Source organism: Heloderma suspectum, chromosome 2 (genome assembly GCF_057233095.1).
Source record: "Heloderma suspectum isolate Gila_16-S chromosome 2, 16-S_ref, whole genome shotgun sequence".
Taxonomy (NCBI): domain Eukaryota; kingdom Metazoa; phylum Chordata; class Lepidosauria; order Squamata; family Helodermatidae; genus Heloderma; species Heloderma suspectum.
The window spans coordinates 139,874,325-139,900,286 of NC_139459.1; the positions used below are offsets into that span (position 1 = coordinate 139,874,325).

The 25,962-nt window shown below is 43.2% G+C and overlaps 2 protein-coding genes across 4 annotated transcripts in view; one reads left to right on the forward strand and one right to left on the reverse strand.

Annotated features, from left to right (window-relative positions):
- GTF2E2 (general transcription factor IIE subunit 2) overlaps positions 1 to 8,809 on the forward strand; it is a 47,816-nt gene extending 39,007 nt beyond the window's left edge. The window contains exons 7-8 of one of the 2 annotated variants that reach the window (XM_084835043.1): positions 4,298 to 4,413; positions 6,707 to 8,809. In XM_084835043.1, coding sequence (XP_084691169.1) covers positions 4,298 to 4,413; positions 6,707 to 6,823 — 233 coding nt within the window. In that variant the 3' untranslated portion in view covers positions 6,824 to 8,809. The remainder of the gene's footprint in view (positions 1 to 4,297; positions 4,414 to 6,706) is intronic. The other variant, XM_084835045.1, reaches the window with a different exon arrangement.
- A 3,320-nt stretch (positions 8,810 to 12,129) lies between these two features.
- Positions 12,130 to 25,962, reverse strand: part of RBPMS (RNA binding protein, mRNA processing factor) — a 145,917-nt gene continuing 132,084 nt past the window's right edge. The window contains exons 7-9 of one of the 2 annotated variants that reach the window (XR_014787869.1): positions 25,601 to 25,670; positions 17,525 to 17,631; positions 12,130 to 15,610 (exon numbers count right to left, since the gene is read on the reverse strand). Coding sequence is in view for 1 of the 2 variants with exons in the window: in XM_084835047.1 (XP_084691173.1) it covers positions 25,608 to 25,670 (63 nt within the window). In the remaining variant the exon portion in view is untranslated. The remainder of the gene's footprint in view (positions 15,611 to 17,524; positions 17,632 to 25,600; positions 25,671 to 25,962) is intronic. The other variant, XM_084835047.1, reaches the window with a different exon arrangement.

The following is a 25,962-nucleotide window of genomic DNA, read 5'->3' on the forward strand; positions in this document are numbered from 1 at the left end:
TTAGATGTAGACATAAACCATGTTCCCTCCTTGATATTTGAAACATATTTCAAATGTTTTACAGAAATGCTGCTTCTTTTCTAGGATAAAAGGGAAAGTTCTTTAATTTCTGATAGGCATGTTCTCAATTTCTGTTTCTGTTTGAATACATTTTTTCTTGAAGATGGATGACCAGAACTGAACACAGATGTGACCTCCCTTATTAGCTTTTGCAAAAGTACCAGTATTTCCCTTTCCATATTAGAAATGTCTCAATAAGCGCGTCCAAGAATCGCATTTACCTTCTTTGCAGCTGTATGACCTTATATTTCATACTGTTGAATTTCATTCCATTTCTATTATTCCAGCTCATTAGGTCATCCAGTTCTTCCTGCATAATGCCTCTGTTCTTCTCTGCATTTACAATACCTCCTTACTTGGTTGTGTCTGCAAAACTTACCAACACAGTCCTCCCTGCCCAAGGCAATCAAAATACTATAAAGCAAGTGGAGATGTGCAAAGACTTGGAAATCTGTGTATTTGCATTACTTTCTCTGCAAGGCCTTTCCTATTTAATCAGACATGCACACGTGCACACACCATTCAAGTGCTTCTTATTCATTTCATTTACACACCCATTCACTTGACAGGTTGATTAAAAGCTTTTTACCCTGCCTTTCAAACAGGATCCCTAAGGTGGCTTCCATCAAAAAGTTAATAACTTTTTAAAATAACACCTTAAAAATACCAGCAAATGCAGAGAGCTGGGCATGTAAACCTTCCTCAGGAGAGTATTCCACAATTTAGGTACCGCAACAGAAAGGTACTATCTCTAGTGCCCACCCTCAACATTTCAGAGGGCAGGAAACCCAGAGCAGGCTTCGGGTGCTGATTTGAGTGTCTGAGCAGGTTCATGTGGATGGAGGTGGTCCTCCAAATACCCTGGACTCATTGGGTTTAAAAACAAATCATAGCAGCATTCTGAATTGAGCCCAGAAGTGGACAGGGAGCCACTGAAAATGATTCAAAATTAGTTGAATATGCTCCATTCATCACACACGTATTAAGAATTTGGCTGCTATATTTTGAACTAATTGTACTTTCTGGAGGCTATTCAGAGGCAGCCCCACATAGAGCACTTTACAATAATCTAGTCCAGATGTGGCTAAGGCATGAATAGCTGTGGCCAAGTCTTTGTTTTCCAAGTAAGGGTGCAGCCGGTGCATCATCCAAAGCTGGTGAAAGTGCTTGTGGCTACTGCTGTCACCTGGGCATTCAAAAGTAATAGCAGGTCCAGTAGAATCCTTTAGCTATGAATGTTATCATTAATGGGGAGTATAACCCTGTTGAGTACAGGCTGTATATCTGTCCTTGGGTCAACAAAAACCTCAGTCAATTAGACTTTTGTTTTGTCTTAATTAAGCTTCAGTTTGTTCATCCACAGCCAGTCCATTACTGCCATCCAGTTTAGGATTTTTATTACCCCTCAGATAGAAAAGAAAGCTAGAGCTAGGTATCCTCAATCAGCATATTGAGAACACCACAACCCAAATCTCTGGAAAACTTCACCCAGTGGATTCATGACCATGTTAAATAGAATGGAAGACAAGATTGAACCCTGTGGCCTGTGGAACAACGGCCATGGTTGAGCAGCAGTCGCCCAGTACTGTCTTCTGAGACTTAGTTTCCAGTATTTTTTTAATATACTTATATCCCACCTTGGTATGTCCTTGTTGAAGCTGGGATACAAACATATCAAGATATTAAACTTCTACCTGTTTAATACAGGTAAACTTCTACCACCTGCTGGGAACATGAGCGGAAGGGTGCTCTTGCACTTCTGTCCTATTTGTGGTTTCCCACAGGCAGCTGGGTGGCCTCTGTGTGAATGGAATGCTGGACGAAATGTTGGTCTGATCCAGCACAGCTCTTATGTTTGCTGAAGAACAGGAAAAAGTAAAGTAACTGCAGGCACTAAGAGAGGATGCTCCTTTAAAAAATAAAATAAATCACAGAATTCCATGCCGACTCCATAGGAGAGACACATAGGAGTCGGCATGGAATTCTGTGATTTATTTTATTTTTTAAAGGAGCATCCTCTCTTAGTGCCTGCAGTTACTTTACTTTTTCCTGTTCTTCAGCAAACATAAGAGCTGTGCTGGATCAGACCAACATTTCGTCCAGCATTCCATTCACACAGAGGCCACCCAGCTGCCTGTGGGAAACCACAAATAGGACAGAAGTGCAAGAGCACCCTTCCGCTCATGTTCCCAGCAGGTGGTATACATAAGCATACTGCTTCTGATGCTGGAGATGACATACAGCCATCAGGAGTAGTATCACTGATAGCCTTATCCTCAGTGAATTTGTCCAATCCCTTTTTAAAGCTGTGTTGGCCATCGTTCTGAATTTTCAAGCCGCAGCAGGCAGTTGCCGCAGCTTATCACGACATGCGACCCTGGGCAGGGTGGGTTGTTGCCAGGGTTAACAAGAACCATACTACAGCCCATGGGTTCTGGGTGGCTTGTCACCCACGGGTTGGCATGCCTGGGTTGGCATGTCATGATAAGCCGCAGTAACTGCCTGCTCCATCTTGAATCTTCACAATGGCGGCTGGCATGTGCTGCAACCCACTGAAGCTTGATTAAGCCATGGTGGGTGTCACTGATCATGTGAATCGGATCAAAAAGATGAGAGTACTGAGGGATGAATGGGAGCCAATGCAATTCTGTGTGCTTAGGTTTGGTTGCAGTTGGGGATGAAGATTATGGCATTTAGGATGATGATCCCCTTGCTATACTCTTAGTCATCTGCAATGCAAAAGTAACGTCCATGGACCTGCAGAGATCTCTTTCCAGAGATCTCTCTATCAGACATCTTTTTACTGGAGATGCTGCAGACTAATGTGTAAGTATTATACATGCTAAGTACATGGTGTACAAGGACTTGTTTTCAATATTAATATGATTATGCTGTAAACTCAACCATGTTTTCTGTGCATTAAATGTGTAATATTTACTCACAGTTCTAAGACATCTCCCATTTTTGTTTTTTACTGAAAGTCTAAAACCGCTGAATTTGTATGACTAGAGGAGAAATGTCAATGGAACTGTGGCACTTGGAGCACTCAGTAAAACTTCTCAAAAGATAATAATAACTGGCTTCTTCATCAGCTTTTATACATCAGGTTATTCTTCTAGGTTTAAGTAGTGGTGCTACGGGAGTCAGTGTATCTAAAGCAAGAAACATGGAGGATTTTCTTGGTTAGCACCAGGCTGCACAAATTATTTACTGAATACATCAAAGCGACTTGAATACATGGTATATTGCGGAATACCCAAAAGGATTTTCAGGCTCTGTGTTTTAGGATTTTATTTATGGGTTGTGAGCTGGGCCTGTTGACAGGCTCTATCTAACTTAATGACTATGGAATGAAGGGAAGGGGAATTGTGCCAGTCACAGCCTTGATAAAGGCATTCCAGGAAAGCACTTAAAACGATATATGGAGGCTGTTTGTGTGCAGGTTATCTGACTGTTGCTGCTCTTTGAAGGTTTTGGCCCCTTCTTCATTTTCTCTGACCAAGAGGCTACAACAGCTTTTTGGTTTTGAAGGATTTGGGAGTTCTTTAAAACGTCACTAAGTACTATAGTGCAATTTTACAGACTTGAGTAGAAGCATGATGAATCTATTAATTACTTACCTCAAGCCCAAATTAGATGTTCTAGGAATGGGTGGCTGCTGCCAGCCCATGTCTCCTCAGTGAAAGAACACAGATGAGGTCATTGTGCTCAGCGTTCCCTGCCTCCACTGCATGTCATTAGGAGTAGGAAGCTGGGAAACACCAAGTGTGATGACTTCATGTTGTTGGGGAGGTGGTGCTGGCACCAGCTGTCTAGTTTAGGCCTGAGTACACTAAACATGTCAGGTGTCATGGATATTTAATACCAGTCATCAGAATGTACTGAACTAATGCTCACAAAACATAATAGAATGCCTATGAAGGGCTGCACATATGATAAGGAATGAGAAAGCCTCAAATTGTTGGGAGGTCCTTCCTAAAAGCAGGCATGCTGAAGCGGACCTCTCATCAGATTCACTGCTGTAATATGAAACCTTCCCCATCAGTCTTACTGGGATTTTTGGAATCAGTTAGAATCTGCAATGTCACTGACCATCTGGCACATCAGTTTTTTGCACTGCTTAAAATTCTGTAGGTGTTCACCTGCATGAATAGCATAATTGTAAAATCGATAAGGAACTTTTTGTATTTGTTTAGCCAGTGCAATGTCTAATTAATATGCTGTTTTGGTGTTTTAGAATTTCAGAAACTTTGGAGGAGTGTTCCTGTGGATTCCATGGATGAAGAAAAGATAGAAGAGTATCTGAAACGCCAGGGAATTTCCTCCATGCAGGAGGCGGGGCCAAAGAAAATAGTAAGAAAATGGCAGGCTTTCCACAAGCCTTTTCTTTGCTCAGTTTGTGTGTTCTGTTCCAGTGTCAATTAACGTGTTGATTCTTTACCGACTTTTAAGAGCCTGTTAAGAAGAATTGAGTATGGACAGAATTAATGTATGGACATGGGGGGGAAATGTCATTGGTCTGTTTAGAGATGCTTATTTATTTACAATCGTGTACTGCCTCCACATCCAAAGCAGATTCCAGAGTGGTGAACTTAAAAGGTAAAATGATAAAAGAATTAAAATACCATATTAAAATTGTTATTTTAAAAACAGAATACCCATAAAAACTATGGCTGGTCAGTTAAAGAATGCTTCTTAGAAGAGAGCTGTTTTCAGGAGGCACTGGAAGCAGCACAGTGTTGGTGCCTGCCTGACCTCCAGGGGAAGGAAATTCCAAAGAAAGGGGCCACCACACTGCAGGCTTGTCTCCTGCTGGACTCCAGTCGGGCCATAGGTCCATGTGGAACCACCAGGAGCATGCCCTCTGATGACCTCAGCGACCAGGAAGGTTGGTAAGGGAGAAGGCGCTTCCTCAGGTTTCCTGTTTAGGGCTTTGTCCACTAGTACCAAAGCCTTAAACCTGGCCTGGTAGTGAATAGGCAGCCAGTGTAGCTCCCTCAGCAAAGGAGCTGCATGCTGAAAAGGGGCAGGTCCCGAGAACAGCTGAGCTGCTGCGTTCTGCACTAGCTCCAGCTTCCTGAGGAGCCTTAAGGGAGGCCCCACATAGAGTGCATTGCAGTAATCCAGTCTTGAGGTTACTAGCGCCTGTACCAGTCCAAGCTATTTCTGTCCAGGAGAGGCTGTAGCTGGCGAAAGGCAGTCCTAGCCGCCATGGCCACTTCGGCCTCCATCAACAATAATGTATTTAGGAGTGCCCACAAACTATGAAACTGATCTTTCAGAGGGAGTGCAACCCCATCCGGAACAGGCAGCAAGCCTATCTCCTGGACTCAGGAACCACTCACTCACAGGGCTTCCATTTTGCTAGGATGCAGCTTCAGTTTATTGACTCTCATCCAGCTCATTACTTGCACAGCCTCTCCTGATTCAGATGTCACAGGGAGATAGAGCTGTGTGTCATCAGCGTAGTGATGGCACTTGGCTCCAGGTCCCTTAATGACCGCTCCCAGTGGCTTCATATAGATGTTAAACAACATTGGGGACAGGATGGTACTCTGCGGAACCCTATAGCTCAATTGCCAAGGGGCCGAGGACTGGTCACCCAATGTTACTCTCTGAAATCAACCCTGCAGGTAAGACTGGAACCATTGTAACACAGTGGATCCCCATAGCATAATTTCTACAGTGCAGAGCAATAATACTCCAGCACTACCTTCTAGAATCAACCATCCAGGTAGGAGCCGAACCACTACAATGCCCAGCCCAGACAGTCTATTCAGAACGATACCATAGTCAATGGTATTGAAAGCCATCAAGAGGTCCAAAAGAATCACAGCATCACTCATCTGCTGTGTTTCTCATCAAAAGTCACCTCACAGGGTGACCAAAGCAGTTTCCATTCCAAAACTAGGCCTAAAGCCCAATTGAAATGAATCTAAACAATCAATTTCATCCAAAAGTGCCTCTAGTTGATGGGCAACTCTTCATACAAGCACCTTGCCAAGGAAGGGGATGTTGGCAACTGGCCAATAGTTATTTTTTTCTGAGTCCAGAATAAGTTGCTTCAGGAGTGGCCTGATCACTGCCTCTTTCGAAGAGGCTGGTGCTGTCCCATCTGTCAAAGAGGAATTTACAATCCTCTGGACCCAGCTGAACAACCTCTCTGTATTAGATGTAATAAGCCAAAAAGGACAAGGGTTGAGCATACAGGTGGTTGGCCAGACTTGGTCAAATGCTTTGTCAACATCCTTGGGCCCCAACAACTGGAATTCATCCAAGAAAACTGGCTTAGTTAATTTATGGAACTCATTGTCTTTGTGGCTCTAACCTGGATGGTTTTCCAAAAGGATCAAGCAATTTCATGGAGAATTGGTATTTCAATAGCTATTGGCCATGATACTAAAACAGTAATTCCACATTCAGTGTATTGTACTTCCAGTTGTCAAAAGCCGGAGACAACCATCAGATGATAGCTGCTGCCATCATGCTGTGCTCGTGAGCTTCTCAGTGGCATTTGCCAGGTGCTGTTGATGAAATGGGAATGCTGGGTTACATGGGCCTTTGATCTGATCCTGCAAGGCAGTTCCTAATGGCTTTATTAAAAAAAAAAAACTTGAATGTGATCATCTCCCATTTCTCCTTTTAGGTTCCTGTTCAGAGGAGGAAGAAGCCTGCTTCTCAGAAGAAACGGAGGTTCAAGACTCACAATGACCATTTGGCTGGAGTATTGAAGGATTACTCTGATGTGGTTCCTGGCAAATAGGGGGCCGTTTGGAAGGAACTATTGTCAGCTTTTATGCCAGTGCTCAGTAGCTCTGAAGGACAAGTGTCCTGTGTATAATGTGGTGTGGTTCTCCCCACTCAGTGCTACAGCAGCTGAAAAGGAACAGATCTTGAGATCAAGGATCTTGATGCTTATTTTATTGGCTACTGTGAAGTTGGATCAGAGCTGTTCACTGTCAGTAGACTTTTGATATTGGGGTAAAATATATTCAGCATGTAATGCCAGTGTTCATGTTCATCATTTATGACGTTTTTGAAGAATTCTTTGGGGTTCTGTGGGTATTTTCTTTTATTCATCTGGGGTTGACTTAGAGATAAAACTGAGCATTTGTTTTATCTATGTCAAGAAAACATGTTTATAATAAAATCGTTCTAGAAAGAAGGGTATATTTCTTTGCTTATTGACTGAACAGAAGTAAAAGCTGATGTTTGCTGTCTCTTGGAAACAGAAAATAAGAACTGTGGAGGCAGTGTCAGGATACAGCTTAAAATGAGCTCTATGCTTGCAATATAAGCTCCTCCTTCTCCTCCTTCAGGGGTAACACTCCTCAGTATTTTTTTTTTCATATAGTAGTAGTAGTATTAACATTTTTATACCACCCCATAGCCGAAGCTCTCTGGGCGGTTTACAGAGATTAAAAACATTAAAAATACAATATGCAAAATTTAAAAACATAAAAAACATACAACAGATAGTATAAACAGAGACAACATATCTCAGTAGCTGTAAAGATCACTAAAGTCACCTCTGCTCATATTATAGGATGAAAAGCAGAACCTTGTTGTTTTTTAGTAGCTATGAAAATAAATAATAGATGGCTCTACTATTTACCAGCTTCAGATTCTACTGCAAGGTCAGTGGACAGTGGTATGGACAGAAGCATCTATACATATATTTTGTCAGTTTTCTTAACATCTTGGTTTGGGGACACAAGTTCCATAGTGTTTATTTGCTTATTCAGAGTTTGATCAAGGGTGTTCTTTTTCTTCTTTTCCTCTTTCAAGCTGCTCAAATTACATGGTAGCCTAAAAGACTTTACTGTAGGTTTTGGTGTCCATTCCTCATCTGACCTGGAGGACTCATTTGCAGTCTTTGGGGGTTACCGCGCATGATACATAAATGCTGGTTTAGGAGTAGGAAGACCTAGTTGAGTCATAAATTTATAGTTCTGTTTCATGTTCTTATAACAGATTTTCTCCCATTTCAGCCCATTGTTCTTTGGGGAAGTAGATGGACAGGACTTTAAAGGTATCTTCAGTCTTGGGTTTCTGTCCCCTTTTCTTATTGGTCCTTTTGCCACTCTCTGTGGAGACTGTCTTTCCAGAACTACTGTTGTTGGTACCTGAACCTGCCTTAATACCTTTTGTAAGAAGAAAATGAGAAGGTAGCGCCCCACTGGCTTCATCCTTCAAGGGCTTTCCGATCACTTGGATCATTCTCCACAGGCCTTTTCCTCTTAGCAATGTGGAAGTGCCTCTTGGACTATCCTGAAGACCTCCATTAATTTCCAGTAGAGTTTCAATTGGTTACCTGTGCAAGGCACCACTCAAATTATGGAGATCATGCATTATTTGCAAGATCGTGTTGTTTGTACTAACATACAGCTCAGCCTATGTTGGGAATCTGCAGCTTAGATGCTGGGCAGAATTCCCAAAATCACGTCGTCTACTGCCTCTCCTGGTAACATCTGTACTAATTCTAAATTTTTACATTATGCAACTTGTGCAGGAACAAACTCTGCAGGAACAAGGCCTTACTGTTGCCTTATATAGTTTTCTTTCACCCATCTTAATTGCATTTAGAAAAGTGTGGGACAAGTTGGCATCCAAGATCCAAACAAAAATGGGGGTGGGTGTGATCAGACTAATGTTACTGTCTTCTCTAACAGTTTTCCACACTCCTCGGAGATCAAGTATCCTTCCATTTTGAAAACCAAGATACTAATTAAAGTATTTCCTTGGCTCTATATTGTGATTCAGAATTAATTATTTCACTTATACTAAGGATAGTCTATGAGATTGGCTTGTCTCCAATTTCAGAGTGACTGGGAACAGCTCCTGGATGTAACTATTGACTATGTAGGCAACTAGGGGGGAAAAGGGTAAGAATACATTTCCTCCTAATTATTTTGATTGCAGGGGGGTTAATAGGAATAAATTGGGTATGTCTGTGTCTCCCCCATTCTAGAAAAAATAAAGATAACGAGGAAAAACTTTCCGTTCTTGAAGTGGGGTTTGTAGTTGATAATGATAGTGATGCCATCACCACTCTAGCGGTAGATAAGGGACATGTGCTGCAACTCCTCTTCAAATTTAGGGTAAGGGGGATGTTAATATTGGGTATTGTATTCTCTGAGATATGTAGCACCCGAGGTATTTAGGGTACAGTTAAAACTGTATTTAGAAATCCACAGCCAACAAAACTGTTTATGCATCGATGTAATATACAATCATTTCCTAGCAGCACTTAAAAATCTGGTCATCACAAATTGAGCGTGTAATTTTTCATTTTTATCAGCTTGGCACTCGAAATAGAGATTGGTTGGATGCTGGCTCTACAAATTGGTATAACAGAAGGGTAATTTAATTTCCTCCCCTGATATTTATAACTGGGGGTGGGGTGGGGGGAAGGAAGGGAATCAAAAGGGAAGTACCAGCAGGATTTTGCATGGTTGCCTGAGAGAACTGACATGAAGCAATTTGTAATGCATTTGATCTATAATTCATCACAGTCCTTCTAGGCTTTTAGAGAATGGAGGAGAAACAGGCAAGTGAGCTTAAACAAATTGTGTAAAGAATGCCCATTTGGCTTTTCCTGTCACTTCCTGTAAGTGCAGGCAGATAGTGGTAGGACACAGGGGAGTCCTAGGCTCTTGATACTTGCTGATGGAAAGGGATTTGAAGGTAGGGATAACCACAGAGATTGTGATGACAGTGACATCCAATTACTTCCAGCTCCATGGCTCACATTCAGGTAGCTGCTAATGTGCTGGATTGAATTCCTCAGTGTCCTGTTGCCTAGAGACCACCAGGAGCAACACATCCTTGGCTTGATTAAAAATAGTCATTTTTCACTGCCAGGTACATTCAGTCAAGTTGGTACAATTACCACTACTGCTACCAACAAGTGCTAAGTAGAACTGATTTACCTCTTGGTTTCAGACTCTAAAATGGGAACTGTGATTAACATTAACCATTATTACTTGGTGCAGACACGAGTTAAGCTTGAGTTGAGATGGGAAGAGAAAATTCACGCCTGGAAGGTGATGTGGCGGAAGGAGGAATGTTCATTTTGGCAGCTGGTTCCCAAGTTCTTAACTGGGGTTATGAGGGAGCCTGTGTTACATTTTCACCAACTTGGAATGTTTGAGAGGGAAAAAGGATTCCATAATCCCTGACCATTGTCCATGCTGGCTGGGACCAATGGGAGTTGTACTCCAAAATATCTGGAGGGCATCAGGTTCACCAACCCTCCAGTATGGATTGCAGCTTTAGTCTGAGAGATGGTTTGTAGGCAGAGAGCAGAGATGGGGAGATGGTGGCTAAATCTTGCCAGAGGTGGTATGGCCCTGGTTTTGGTGCAACAGGAGCCACCTCGGCTGCCGTGAAAAAAAATGCTTCTCATGAGCACACTGGGTATTCTACGGACACAATCCTAGCCATGTTTAGACATGAGAAACCCCAACACCTCCCAGCATGCCCCAGCCAGCCATGTTGGATGGGGCACACTGGGGAGTAGTAGGACTTTATTCTGTCTAACCATGCATAAGATCATGCTCTAAATATCTCAGCGTAGCTAATTAGTTAAGCATGGTGTTTGGCTTGGTAGGTACTATAAGGGCTCGGCAGAATGGAAAGCCAAGTGCTGCTAAATATATAAATGTCTTATCTGGATAAAGAGCTTGGAACGGTAGTAAAACTTCTTAACAAGTAGATTTCCTGGCATGAAAGCCATCTAATAATCTTTTGATGTGTCTTCAGTACCATTGATTTTGAGAATTCCTTGAAGCCTACCGAAACTGAGAAGTTATCTTAAAGATACTAGTCATATTTGAGGGGTGTCTGATATAATTGATTCAAGATTATTTTATATACTATCTTGTTTAAAAGGCAAGGGGTCCAAAAGTAGCCATCTTCACTTTTTCCACAGTCTTGGTCCATTCACTAATTGCTCATTGCTCATCCTCAATCTATGTTTGCGTACCTAAGATGACAACCAAGTTTTTTATTTACAGAAGCGGTTCCCTCAAAAGGAAACAGAGGTGAGGCAAAAATCGTTAATTATCCACAATTCAAATGTAGATGGAGTCTTTGAGCAAGTAATTTTGAAGGTGGTGAAGCATAACTGAACTGAAATTCTAGTGGAATTATTCCTGACAAAGGGCCTGCTCACATACAGTGCTGACTTATCATGTGATGGGGTTGCAATTCCAAATGAGCCATTACCTTAGGCCTGGGGATAAAGATCACCTGGGGATCCTTCACACTGAGCTTTTATCCTGCAATTGAAATTGCTCCTTCACAGAAGTTTGCAGGCTCTTTACATGACGCCGTGATCATCCAAGGCGTCTCCTGCACTAAATGCCCTGTTCCGTTTTTAAACAGATTGCAGCTAATGAGCTATCGAATTACCCTGTTGTGCTCAGCTTCAGTTTCCTCCATGAAAAGAGTAAAAGTGGCAACAAGAGGAGCGAGATCCATGAAAGATAATGGAAGACTCGGATACGGGGAGAAGGAGGGGGAAAGGGGACAGGGAAAAGGAAGCACGTGAAAAAGGGAGTCATTGTGATCCTGCATTTAAAAGGGAAGCAGAAAGCCTCGTTTTAAATGCAGGATTAGGCTGGTGTAGAGATGCCCCTGGTGTCTACTCAAATAGTTTGCAAGGGTGTTTGTTCAGAATTTAAAAATATTTGAACTATTAAGTAATGGGATAGAATGTAATGCACATGCCTGTCTGAACCAACCAAAGATGTTCATCTCGTTTTCTTGCAGACAGGGTGGAAGAATCAGCAAAAACAGCGTCTCCCTTTTTCGCTGGTGGAAGCCTCTGCTGGATCAAAGAGCCTTCCATTAACGGAGGGGCACCACTGGAAACACCCCTTAGTTTCAAATCTCATTCCTGTTGGGTGTGTGTACTGGCAAGTAGCTGGCACATCCTGCCCCCTGGCGCTTCCTTGCAAGATCCCCAAACCCAGAAAGGAATTTATTCTCACAGGGACTTGTATTTCCTCAAATGGATGCAAACAGATAACCAGACACTGTAGCATAATCCACTGATACATGGATGTAAGTTATAATCATTGTCTTTATTTTTAGAAAATTACAATAGAAAAGTACCTTTTAACAACTTTTAAAAAAAATCAGACAAATTGGAAGCATCATCTGTTTCAGCCATTGCCAATATAAGGTGATAGAGAAAAATCAAGTTTTTGGCTGAATAATTCCAATACAGTTCTTTTTAGAGTTATTCAACCACCTGCTGTCACATTTTAGTTTTGTTCAAGTCATCCATCTATTTTTGTTTGGGTATTTTCTATCCCATTTTTTTCTGAAAATTTTGCAATTTTTGAAGCCTTTAATTTCTTGACATGTCACTTGTATTTCCATGAAAAAATACTGTATTTTCATTAAGACACTGAAGTTAGTTGTTATTCTGACAAGCATTAACAGTACTTGGTGGGGAAGCAGGTTCAGAAAGATTTAACCATATTAAAACAAATAGCTCCTTGTTGAGCAAGCTAGTCTAGTCAGACCCACCAGTATTGTGATGGAGTAGCTGTAGGGTGACCAGATGCAAAGGATGACAGGGTTTCTGGCAAGAAGAGTGATCTCTGGCAGTTGGTGCTTATCAGCCAGGTGTGAGGAAAGCTCCATCTGCTGACATTTCTTCTTCTACACCAATAAATAAGGGCACCGGAGCCTGTCCATCCCTCCTGCATGTGATCATCCTTGCTAGCTGAATAATTAACTGCAGCGCATGTCTACTCAGAATTGAGTCCCACTGGGCTTGTTCACATGATCAAAAAGCCCACTGTGGGTTGTTTAAGCCATGGTGAGCCCCAGTGTGCGCCAGCTGGCATTTTGCATATTCAACCCCCAACCAGGGCTTGTCATGTCGTCCAAACCTGGCCACCGTGCGTTATATGAGAGTTAAACATGGTCCGTTGTAGGGTTATGCGAGGGTTGTTTGTGAACCAGGCCAATTAGTTCAATGGGACTTACTCTCAGGTAAATAGGCATAAGATTTTTTCATGCAGCTTTTTGTCACATGAAAATGCACGTTGATTTTTATAGCCTGTTTTTAGACAGGAATAGCACTGGGGGAGTGCACTTTATTGTCCAAAGCCAGATTATTTTCTCTACAAAACAACATTATCTAATCCACAGCAATGTTGCTTCAAGGGTATGACTTAATTACTAAAGTGATTGTTGGTGACCTGGCTCAGACGGATAAGCTTTGGGTTTCCCACTTGATCATTTGACTTCTCCCTATCTTCACTCTGCTCTCTAGAAAATGAGTTAGCTACAGGAGTTCTGCGAGGGGCTCTACTGATGGTACGCTGGGCCCTGGGAAGAGCAACAGCAAGCATAAGTTTGGGGCTGATTCACAGTATTCATCATTAGATAACTCAGTTCACATTTTTACATTTTTGGCTTTTGGGAATCAGTTTTCTGGTTACAGCAGACCCAAATCCTGATTTGATCTTGACTGGCGGTATCCATTGCAAAGCAATTGCACGACGGTGCCAAAATCATGTAACCTACTTCCTTGTTTGGCCGGAGGAGGAACTGCTCAAGCTACATTCACTCAACTTACATATCACACCTGAAAATGGTGGCATGAATCAGGCTAGAAAGGGGTGAATCATTCGAGCTGCAGGGTCTAGGCCCCACTTCACTGCGGAAGCAATTCAAGTAGTTGCTCAGCCATCGAATCACTGCACAATAAGGAAGAAGCATTCTCCGAAAGCTTTCTCCCAGTGGCTGCTGCGGAACAACATTGCACGTTGATGTCTTCGCCAACACTGCAAGAGGTGCTGGGGGCACGTGTGGTGCGGCCCTTGGGTTAGTAAGATATCTTGGGCTACACCAGTCCATGCTGAACTGTGTATTTTTCCAGCCCGCTGCCTTCACAATACAAAACTGGGTGTACAAGGACTGCCGTGTTCCCACACTTACTCCGTATAAAATGAGCAAAGGAACCAAGCCGAGACAGTAATGGTGGTGGTTTGGTTCTTTATGTGGGGCTGCCTCCTGCAGTGCCACAAACTGGCGCCCTTGCATACGGGAGGGGGAGACTAGTAGTGACAGGGGCAACCACGTTGTATCTTAATTGACACTTTCTCAGGAAAACAATACATTCTTAGCCAGCTGTTGCCCAGAACCTGATTGTTTCACTAGAGGTTGGATGCAGCCTTTGGTTTTTTGATGGACATGGGGTGCCGGTATCAACACCTGAAGTTAAAGCCTCCTGCCTTCCCCACAGATATCAGGTAATGCTAACAACTTACAGGTTACTGGAACCCATCCTCCTTGTAGATGGAGTTAACTACCTACATGTCAAAAATACACATATATATAAGTTTTTGTATTATTATTTTTTAAAAAAACAAGTAGATTGTAGGGATGTTATGAACTTGCTTTACAGAAGACTTTGACCTGGTTTGTATGATCACCACAGTTTAAACAACAGGCCATGGGTTATTTGAGGGCTGTTTTCCCCCTCTAACAAGCCATGCCACCCAGGTTCAGACAACATGAAAAGCCTGCCCAGGAGACTAACTAGGCAAATGGAACCCAGTACATGCTGTGGCTTAAACAACCCACCATGGCTTGTTTAAGCCACAGTGATTGTGCGAACCAGGTCATTTCCTGCATAGCTCTGCCATTCAAGACTGGTTCTCACATACAAGTAGCTGCTTTGTTGTTGTTGTTTTTTAACCAAGTAATCATATAGGGTACACAACTGCATGTTAAGACACGTTTATCTGAATGGAAGCAGTATGCAGACACCATTATTGTAATCATGGCAGCACACTTTCCAGCTGTGATAATCACAGAAATTGGTTTAAATTTTTCCCTGGCTTCCTACTGTGCACTAGTGCTTTTTTCATGCAGTTGTATATCCAAGTATGTGATCAGTTAGAGAAAACACAGCTTGAACCAGCTGTCAAGACTCTGCTAATATGTAGTACAGCAAACTATAACATATCCCAAAGTTACAAAAAAAGATTGTGTTTCTGATTGTCTTGCTCAATATAATTTGGCACAATTAGGAGAAACATGTACATGTACCACAGGAACACTTCATATGTTCAACATACATCATCTCGGGCTCCCAGCCAGGATAACCAAAATGTCTATACATTTTAACAATACAGTTTTTAAAATCTGAACAAAATTTTAAAACAAGCCTTGAACATGCAGCTTAAAAGGATAGGGAAAAGAGAAATCTTAATTACAGGCATTCAAAAGTCAAGCACATAATTAGTGATCCAATCCAGCATAAGATCCTTCTACTTACAATGCTTGGCATAAAAATACTTGATCTCTTTGTTGCTTTGCTTGAAAATACCTTTTCAAACCAGATGTTCACCCATGCTTTTTAGAATTTGCACTCTTCTTTTCCTTGAAATTTTATACAGTGTAGAAGAGGAACACATTATTACTACTCAATATTTCTGATTGTATTTCTAAGAAGCAGATGTGTGATAGAGGCTGTGGCAAAGTCTTGAAGGAATCCAAGCTTGTGTGAGGTTTTTCAAGCCTGTAAGAAAGGGAAGATACACCAATTAGGAAAAAAACCCTATCAAGCTCCTGGAATGGGGAGAAGCTGCAATACCTCTGGATGCCCGTGACTGTGTACAGCAAATGCTCCTGCAGGTCTGTCAAAACACACAGCAAATTAACCCTTTAAGTCAGGGGTGTCAATCGTAAGACACAGGGTCCTCAATAAGAACATAGCCAAGAGCCTTGCTGAATCAGGTAAGATGCTAAAACACGGTGAACCCCACTCATGCCACCTCAGAATCTGCTGGTGGAGAATTTGGGTAACCAGCACGTGACACCTCTGCTCTAGGCCATCTCCAGGTGTAGAAAAGAACCTTTAAAAGCCAATGAACAATGTGTGAGCACAGGCCACAACAGAATACAGGAGGGGTTAGGTTATGTATATTGCTTAGCTCATGTCAGGGATTCTTAAACTTTTGTTGCCTTGTGAGCCTCAGTTTGGATTTGCCTGTTCTTTGCAGACCATTCCATGTCTTCATTACAGCCCCTTATGGGTGAGGACCTTTGAAAGGCTTCCAAATTACATTGCAACTTCTGCACACCAATGCAGCTGTATTCTGTACTACAATGCAATGGATGAAGGAAAAGGGGCAGCATTGCTCTGTAGCTTTGCTCGTTTTGCTTCTGACCCCTACAGATTGTCATGAGGAGCATAAACAGAATCCTGGATTAAATCAAGCATCCATCTAGGCCAGCATCGTATTTTCAACAGCAGCCAACCAAGGCCTCTGGGATACTAACAACTAAAAGGAAAACCAGTGAAAAACAGGGTTATGCTTGCTTGATACAGTAAAATTTTATTTTTATTTTACATACCAGACAGAATATTCAAAAGCTAGGAAGAGCTCAAGACAAGAATGCAGCTATTCAAGCCAACCCACAACAATGATAGGCAATTGTCCCTCTAAACAGTTTAAAATTTGTTCAGTTTACATTTGCTGCTCTTCTGAACTGAGTGCAGTAAAACCGAGCATTCAGTGACACCTAGAGTGAGGGTCGCTGAGATACGATGGGCTTCTACAATCTATGGCTTTAAGATTCCCATCAGTGCTGCCTTGAAGTAGTGGCTTAATGCATACCTGTTTCACTGCCAGGACAACCACTGTTTAGATGGGCTTCTTGGGGAATTTCTCTCCCTGAACACATGTCTTGGCAGTGAGAGACATGCATCTAACCAATTCTAAAACAAAAAGTAACACCAGGTGTTAGCAGCTTGCTAACTCAATTGGCTTCAGCTCAAGCACAAACCAAGCAAAGTTCTTAATGCAGCCAAACCTTGCACAAACACTTGCACAGCTAACAAAAGCTTCAGCTTCTGAAGCTATACCACATATTAATAACCCAATAGCAGCAAATTGGTGGTGCACAGTGCCTCTGGCAAAATGTCTCCATGCAAGGTGTTTCTGACTAGCACCACCAGTTTAATTTCTGCTAAGGAAAACACAGAGAAACAGCATTGCTCAGCAGTGGCTCTTGGCACAAAGCAACAATGATGATAAAAATGGAGGGTCCAAGGCCATGGGGCTGTCTCCCATCTTGCTCACATGCCAGTGAGACCCATCACTAGCACTATGGGGAGTTAACACTTGGTAAAGGAACTGGAAACAAGCGGAAATGCTTGTTTCCAGAAAGGGGCAGGTCAGCAGAGTTTGCAGAAGGGAGTTCCGCTAGCCTGTCCCCTTCTGGAAATGGGCATTTCTGCTTGTTTCGGGGCTTGCTTTATGACGCCCTAACTCCCCGTTGTGCTAGCTTTGGCTCCTGCTCGTACAATGGAAAAAGCGGGCAGGTAGCAGCAGTATAGGATATTGCCCTTCGTTTGCACTACTTCGCTATTAAGACTGTTCGGCTCATCCAAATTAAATCATATTTTCATGACTGGGCCTTGACTTACCCACCACACTGTAACTTTGAAGATGAAGGTAAGATACCAGTAGCGACTTAGGAAGAATGCATTAATACCCACAAGACAGATTGTAGCCGCCATCACACACCTGGTACCTGTGACAGGAAGATACACGCACCATCAGAAACTCTAAAGCTTCTCTTGAATGTAATGGGTAACATGACAAGGACCACCTCCAAGACTATTAGGAGTAGATATGAAATCTCTTTCAACTGGCAACAGGGCAAGTGCACAACACCACCACGACCTTCCTTGGAAAAGTCTATAAAGTTTAAATCACAGCTAAATAATATTTGCAACAAGTTTTACATTTGTATTTATATGTCAATATTATTCCCCATAACTGAAAGCAAGAGAAAGTCAATAAGCCAAGGCCACCCAGTAAGGGCTACTTTATACATGACATTTTTCTTACAATGTAGAGGTCTCCATGTTAACTTACAAAACTGCACATTTTGTTTTCCTTGAGTACACTGATAAAACCAGAAGTTACCCAATCTAAGTATCCACAGTAAAATGAAGTCTTTGCACCAAGCTTCATGTTTGACCCACGTACGTGTTATGTGGAATTATCTCCATACAGGAAAAAATCTTATGTATGGTTGTGCAGGAGACTGACGACAAACTCAACACAAGGTACAAACTCAACACAAAAATCTGCTACAAATAACTGTAGCAGAAATATCTGTGCGTCAAGAATATAAGCATTGCTCTGTCCTGGGTCCATGTTACATGTGAGAAGTGTTATAATTTCAGGGTGAAAATGTACTAAGCCCTTGTTCTTGACAATAGCTTTCAAGAGAGTGCAGACTACAGGAACAATTCCATGTTTGCCCTTTTGCTTTTCGACCTTTCCCACCCTTGTTCTCTTCTTGGCTACATAACTTCCATAGCAGTGTTCCATTTTATTCTGGCTTCAACAGCACCATGTATAACCAAGGATGAAGTAGCAACAGTCCAGCTGAGGGATGGGGTGGGAACACTTCTGAGCTACCCAAGTCCCAACTAAGCTGGACCCCTATCGAATCCTTCCACCCCCTGCAGTTTTCCAATCATACGGTAGCTTTATAACCTAAGTACTGTTTTAGAAATTCTTTCCATTTTCAGAAGCCAAGTCTGATGCTTTCAGTTCTGTTTAATAATGATGATGATGATGATAATAAAAGTGATTAGAAGCTTCTCTTCACCCATCTGATAGGAGCCCAGCAACACAGCGCCGTGAGGTTTCCAGAATATTTGCATGAGGTAATTTGCATCGGAAAATTTTCTTATGCCCTACAGAGTGAACGAATTTGGCATGTTTATTTTACTTGTAAAAAGCAATTTGTTTCCAAGTACACACAAGTATTTGACCTGAAAGCACAGTTAATATGATTCAAAATGTTATTATTATGTTGAAATTTTTATTGGAATTTTTGTGAAAAACCAAACGCAATAGCATGCACTTCCCTTTGTTTAAATTTAAGGGAAAAGGGTAATGAAAACTGATGACACACTAATAAATGTTAGCAATCTAAAGAACTGCGCACGGTATGTTGACAACCATTCATGTAAATCTGAAAATGCAACTTGCCTAATATCGTATTTGCAACTGCCATCCATTCATTGTTACCAATGAACTGATGAAACATAAATCTTTCTTCCCTACATCACTGTCCCTCCACCCTCCAAAGTCTTGTCTATTGTTCCCAATAATGACCAACTAGATGCTTCTGGGGAGCCCACAAGGAGGGCTATTTCCCTGTGGCTTGCCCTGTGCAGCATCTGGAATTCCAAAACATTCTGCCTCTGTACATGGAGGAAATCCCATTTGGCAAATTCACAGAGAAGAGGTTTATCAATGGCTAATCCTTCCATTTAATTCCCTCTGGGCTAGGACAGGTCACTTGATGAGTCCCTCAGTGAACCGGAGTGCTGTCCCAACACTCCAGAAGGGCAACTCTGTTCTGCTTGCCCTATCCTTTTAACATCTCCAGTAATTGTGTGAAACTGTAGCTGGAATGATCCAGCCAAAGTTAAGCATGTTAACATCCCATTTATTTCAGTGGGAAAGCTGAAATTACATTTTCAATCAGCAAAATTGCCAGACCTTAGTTGAATTGTGCCATTATTGGTCAACTATGAATTCCAGCCTGCTTCCTTGAACTGCAGGGCAGCACTGAGAGGAGCTATCCCATTTTATCCTCGCAGCCAGCCTGGGAGGTAGGTTAAGGTGAGCGTTATTTGTCCGAAAGAACCCAGTGAGTTTTGCGACTAATAAAAGAAAAATGTGATGCCTCGAAGCTTGGCTACATTTAGCAGCTGCTCCAGTGGGAAGCCACCCCCTTTGACTGTTAAAAACCCCAAAGGTAAAGCCCTTCCTACAACTATCCCAGCTGACAGGGATGGCTGAAGAATTGGGTCATCCCTAACCTTCCCTTGCCCTACCAAGGAAAATGAGTGAGTGTGGGTCCCTGTGAGTCAAACAAGTAGGAACAGATGTGGCAGTGGTAAAAAGCAGCGCATGCCCACAGAGCTCTTCCATGGCTAGGTGAGCATGCCACGTGTGCTAACTCTACATGCAAAAGGTCCAAGCCTTGGGGAGACAGTTTCTGATGCGATTCCGTTTAAATCGGGTTTTTCATGAAATTGGGTTTGCTCTCCTACAGCAAATGTGGCCAGTAAAGCGGTGTATACATTAAAAAAAAAACCACTTTCATGGGGGTTGGGTGGGCGGAGTCCCGCAACTAAAACTGAATGTCAGTGACTGCATAGGTGCAGGGCAGCGAATGAATGGAGGCTTGTACAATGGAGGACGAATTACTTCCGAGTAGACATGTTAAGCCAACACCTCTCCTCCGTGTCCACCCTTTCATGATGGAACTTTCCCTTCTACCGATCAGGCTGCTCCCCCCAGCCCGCACCGAAGGCAGTTGAGGTCACACAGACTCCCAAACTGGATGAAGCCGCAGCGATAGGAAAACCCTTCACAAAATGAGTTTGCAATAAAGCGGGTTTTAAAGCATGAAAATTTGCATTTGCTATGGAGAAGGGCAAGCATCATGTGCAATGATCACCTTGGGGGTGCAGTAAAACTGGAATAAATGCCCCATGTAGATGGGGACTTGGTCTTGGCATTTAAAAGGGAGCTTTATTGCTTTCTCTGTCCCTCAAGGTTCATACAGAGTTATGGGATGCAAAATGTGGATAGGGATGTTTCTTTCTCCATGGTGGTTTTGCTACTGCTGCAGCCAAGATGCTGTTGAGGGAACTGTTCCCAAATATGGCTCAGTGTGCATTTCAGTTCTTGTCAGAACACTGCTTATTTTGTAGGGGGGAGAGAAATCTACAAATCTACTCAAATCTCATTTTTGCATGCATGTCTCTCTCACAACTATGCTTGTACTAAAATAACTTATGGGCATGCTCACTCTCTCTGCATAACCCCACCACCACCACCACCACCTAATGACAGATGACATATTTGGAAAATAAAATCACTGTACAGGGGAAATGACACTCACTGAGTTTTAAAGAAGAACACCAGCACAGTTCTACTGCTAACCATGCACAACAGCTAACAGAATACACACAACCCATAAAACAAACCAAATCAGACGCACTGGCCAATAAAATCACAGTCAGAGGAAAAAAGTGGAACAAGACAGCCAATCAAAACCAGTCAGTCAGTAGTTGGGCTGAAGGTCTAACTGAAGGAAAAAACACATGTTCAAAGCATGATGAAGTACCACCAAGGAGGTGGTCAGATAGATCCCCTAGGGCAAAGGGTGGGAGCAGAAACTTGGAGGGGGACAAGACACAGAAGAGGCCCTCCAAAGCTGACAGGCAGGATCATATGGGAGGAGATGGTTATCAGTGGAGGTTGGTGGCTCTAATGTCAGTGGGGCAGTGAATCCACTCCAAGTTTCAGCCAGAACCCTAAAGGAGCTACCCAAGCTGTATCTGGCCGAAACCTGGAGCAGATTCAACGCCACTGGAACCACCAGCTTCCACTGATGTTTAGGTATCCCGATTCCAAGCAGTTTCATCTTGTCACTTGCTTCCTCCCCACTCCACCCAGTGTAGAAAGAAAAGCACCTCTTGAAGTCCTAATCCCCTGACCGTTCCTTTTGCCAGAGGAACACTTCTGAAATACGAATGAGAAGCCATGGGCTAAGCGCCTCCCTCCTCTCAAGAGGCTTGCTGGCAAGTCCCACTGCTGCAGCTGTGATGCCCTCCACATCCCACTTTAGCAGCAGAGTTTGCCACTCCTTGAGCAGCTGAACTGGGCTCAGAGGCCAATGCTTGCTGAGCCCTACCCTGATCTGTTTTGTCAAGGAATGGCAGAGGTCTGCACAGAAAGTAAGACCCGTTTCATCATCAGCCTATCTGTCCTTACTTTCCCCCTGCAACTGGGATCCAGGGTTATCCTCTTTCTGTTTTCACTGATTCTTGTTCACGTTTTTTTTGGGGGGGGGGGGGTTAATGTCTCTGCAGAAGTTCTAGATCTTCCCAGATTTTCTCCACCCCTGCTTTTATAATGGTCACATTGGTCCTTGTCCAATTGTTCTCAACAGAATACTGCATGTAAATAAGATATTTCTATCTGTGGTAATGTACACACCAACTACCACCACAGATCCTTAGAATTAAAACAAACATATTAAGCTCCACACAGGCCCTCCCTAGGAATCTGCACCCACCCAAGCTGGCCTGGTCAACACTGAGCCATCACGCACACATAAGGAGTGTTCACTCCCATCCTTTGTTCTCACTCTCTGGCCTCAGGATTCAGAGAGGCCCTGGAATGCCAAGGATTCTTTCCTGCAAGCCTGATTTGGTCAGTTTGCGCCACTAACAGAGACGACATTGTTTGCCTCAGTTGTCTTTCAGCTTGTGGCTAAGCAAAAGCCGCACAAGAGATGCTCCAGAGCTGTGGATTTCAAACTATTCTAGGGACTCCTGGGACTCCTTAGAAGCTTATCAGGGGCCCCTCAATGAGAAAATCAGTAGGAGTTCATGACAAACAGGCTCTGCAACTAAAAGTTACACTGTCAAGCCTCCTGTTCACTGTTCAAGCCAGCCAGTCACGCCTTCCACTCCATCACGTTCCTCCTCCCACCCATTATCCGTTGCTCACCCGCAATACTGACTCCACATTCTGTGGTCGCTGTGCATGCTTAGTCCTCATTAGGTTGTGGGGGAGGGGGGGGCTTTTGCCTGCTTTGGGGTTCCTCCCTAACTTCGGCAAGCTTTGGGGTTCCCCCGAGCATGCCGACACCTCCCTCTTGTTTCTTAATAGCTCCATTTTGGCTACATAGCTGTGATAACTCAGCACCCAGCTTCACTTTTAGTATACATGGCTGTTCCTGAACAACAGCTTGCCCTCCACTCATCTCCCCTTGCAATGGGAGAATATGCGGGTGTGCTCCAGGGTGCATGCAGTTCACACAGTGCAATAATGAAGCCCAACTGATATAGCTAGTGATCATCCTGGCTGAACTGAGTGTGAGCCTTAGTACATGCTCCAGAACCCTCTGCAATACACTGGGGTTTCAGGGGAGACTGACTGATATGAAAAAGGTCCCCCGCCCATAGAAAACTTGAAAAATACTGCCTGGAGAAACAAGAAGGATGAGGCTTGAAGTTCTGTCTGATCTTCTGGGACCAGGACCAGCATTCTATTCTGCAGCGGGACAAACTCCATACTTCTCTCCAGTCTGTGCAGCCACGCTGCTTCTGTCCTTACTGGCTTCCTTTGCGGTATTAAGAACAGCACACATCTTTCCTGCCCTTTCACCCTCACAACCCTTGTCCTTTAATAAACCCATGTGTGCGCATGCATGCACTTGATTTACAACTGTTCAACCTTGATGTGGAGTCAGTGAAGTTTTCATTAATGTTTAAAAACAGGAGATTTGTTTTATTTGGCTAAAAATGCCAAAAACAGGGAGGAAAGATGATGGGTGTATTGCTCCTCTTTGTTTTAGAGAAAAGCAGCAAGAGACCAAGAGGATGCATGTTGGTTGTTATCTTCAGAGGGTCAATGGAGCTGTTGGTAGTTTATGCAACATGAACCTGAAGCAGTTTCACCACAAATTGACCTATCCAGCCAGACTTTGGGCCAGTTCCAATGATGAAGAAAATTCTCAGCCAGTCTGGGTCTCCGGCACTTGCACATAACCCCTCCCCCACACAACACAGGGAAAAGTAACAAATAAACTGAGCTCTACAGTGAAAGTATTACTTACTCCCCAGAAAGAATGGAGGGAGGGTGATCGGTGACCTCACATTTTAATCTTGGGAGCCTCATATTTGAATGGAATCTTAAAATGAGGCTCTGCTCAGGGAGCTCCTACCTAAGACAAAATGGACAGCTATAAAGAGGAGCAGGGCCTTTTGGGTTGTGGCACCTCCCAGAGGAACAACCTTCCTAGAGAAGCCTCTTTGCCCAGTTCACTACAGATTTCTATGCAGCTAAGTCAAAACTTTTTTTATTTAGAACGTTTTTAAAATTGTCTGATGATGGCTGTTGATTTTAAAACTGCTGGCTAGGTGCTGACAATATTTTATTTTACTGTTTCATGCCTTAACTTTAATATTTACTCCTGTCAGCTCACCCACATCCCCTCTCCCCGCCCCACTGCACCCTCCATTTGTCAGACTGACTGGGTAAAATAAGGCAGGGTCCTGTTCCTCCGTGATTTTCTCCCCACAGGGAGAAATATGAGCACCCGAGACATATTCTGAGAAGAACTCTTGTCTAGCCTGAAATGCCTGAACAAGCTCCATATCCATATGGACAGGTACTTAAGCTTAACAGATCCTTAAAACAAAATGTTAACTCTTTCATAGTTCTCAGCGAGAGGGGTAGTAAAGTGGTGATGTGAATTTAAGGATTATCAGAAACGTGAAGACTCTCTGCAGCAGCTTCTCACGAAACTGCAATTCCCAGGGTTCAGGGTGGAAGGGCGCATGACTTGAAAACAGATGTTCAAAGCATACACTATATGCATGCCCATGCCTTAACTGCTCTTTCCACCTTTCATTTCAGGGGCTGTAAGCCCCCAAACACATCCAACGCCCTGCGTGGCAAAGGCATGGGGTTGCTCTCACGTTCATCAAAGCCCAAATGCATCGGCATGGCATGGAACAGCTCCCGAGAAAAGAGGGGAATGCATGCTGGCGACACTCCTCTGGTTGCTGAGATTATACTTGCCACACTGGCCCCATCCACAGTGCAGAGCCAGGAGGCCACCAGACTAGAACAGGTCTAAAGCTGCCACAGCATGGAGAGGAGTGGGCTGGAACCCCAAATGATGAACCATGCAGATACATACTAATGCGACCTGGGATACATTTCCAAGCTCCCCTTAGCAGAAGAAGTCCTTAGGATGGCAGCTTCACAAGGGAGCTTTAGTGCTGTTTCAGACTCCCCACAACCAGCTGGAACTGGATTCTACACTCCTGGATTTGCAACACTAAGAACACACACAGACAACTCTACTTTTGTGACAAGAAGCTTTGCCAGTTCCAGAATGTTGCAAAGCATCCATTATCAACACAGAACCACCTGCGTTTTGAATTAAAGTTTATTCTACCAACCCAAATAGGCTGAAGAATGTTAGATTTGAAAAGCCAGATCCGTTATCTATGGTTGCAAAAAAAGAAGAAAAGAAGAAGAGTTCTTCCACCTCCTCCCACTTGCCAGTTCTGAGAAGAAAAGGCACTACACCTCCAAGAGCAAAGGCCTCAACTTCCTATTTTAAGTACATATTTTCTGAACGAGGTTTACAACTTCAGCAGAAAACTGCAGAACTCTTTCCTTGTAGAGAGTTGGAAGTTAGTTTCTCTCAGAAAGGAGATGGTGGGGGGGGGGCGTGGGGGGCACGGAGAATGTTTAGCAACCAGTTTGGAACAACTACTATCAGCCACATGGCTACAAGACAAGCAGAGGATGAAAGTAGTCACTGGCCTTACATCTATTCCACACACACAAAAGGAAACAAAAGCAACAGCAGCCCTGGCACTCCCCCTAGTGATAATCTGGAGCAGGTTTACAAGGGATGTTTCCCATCCACTTACACAGTATTCAGCAGAACTGACGGGACTTCCAGCCCTGAGAAGTAGCCTCTGAGGGAGGGAGCCAGCGCATCTGAAAAGGACAAAAACCCAAAAGTGAGAGACAAGAATTAGAAAATCCAGAATCCTTGACAACCATGGTCTTCAAACTTTTCAGACCAGGGCTCACTTTTTAATCCCAAACAGCAAGGTGGACCCCACTTTTAATCTTTATTTATTTATTTAGAAATGTATATCCCACCTTCTTGCAGGTGGCTCAAGGCAGCTGACAATGCAATAAAGGTAACAATCCAACAACAGACACAGCAAAGCAATACAGAAAAACAAAATACAAAATTAACAATAACAATGAGCCAGCAAATAAG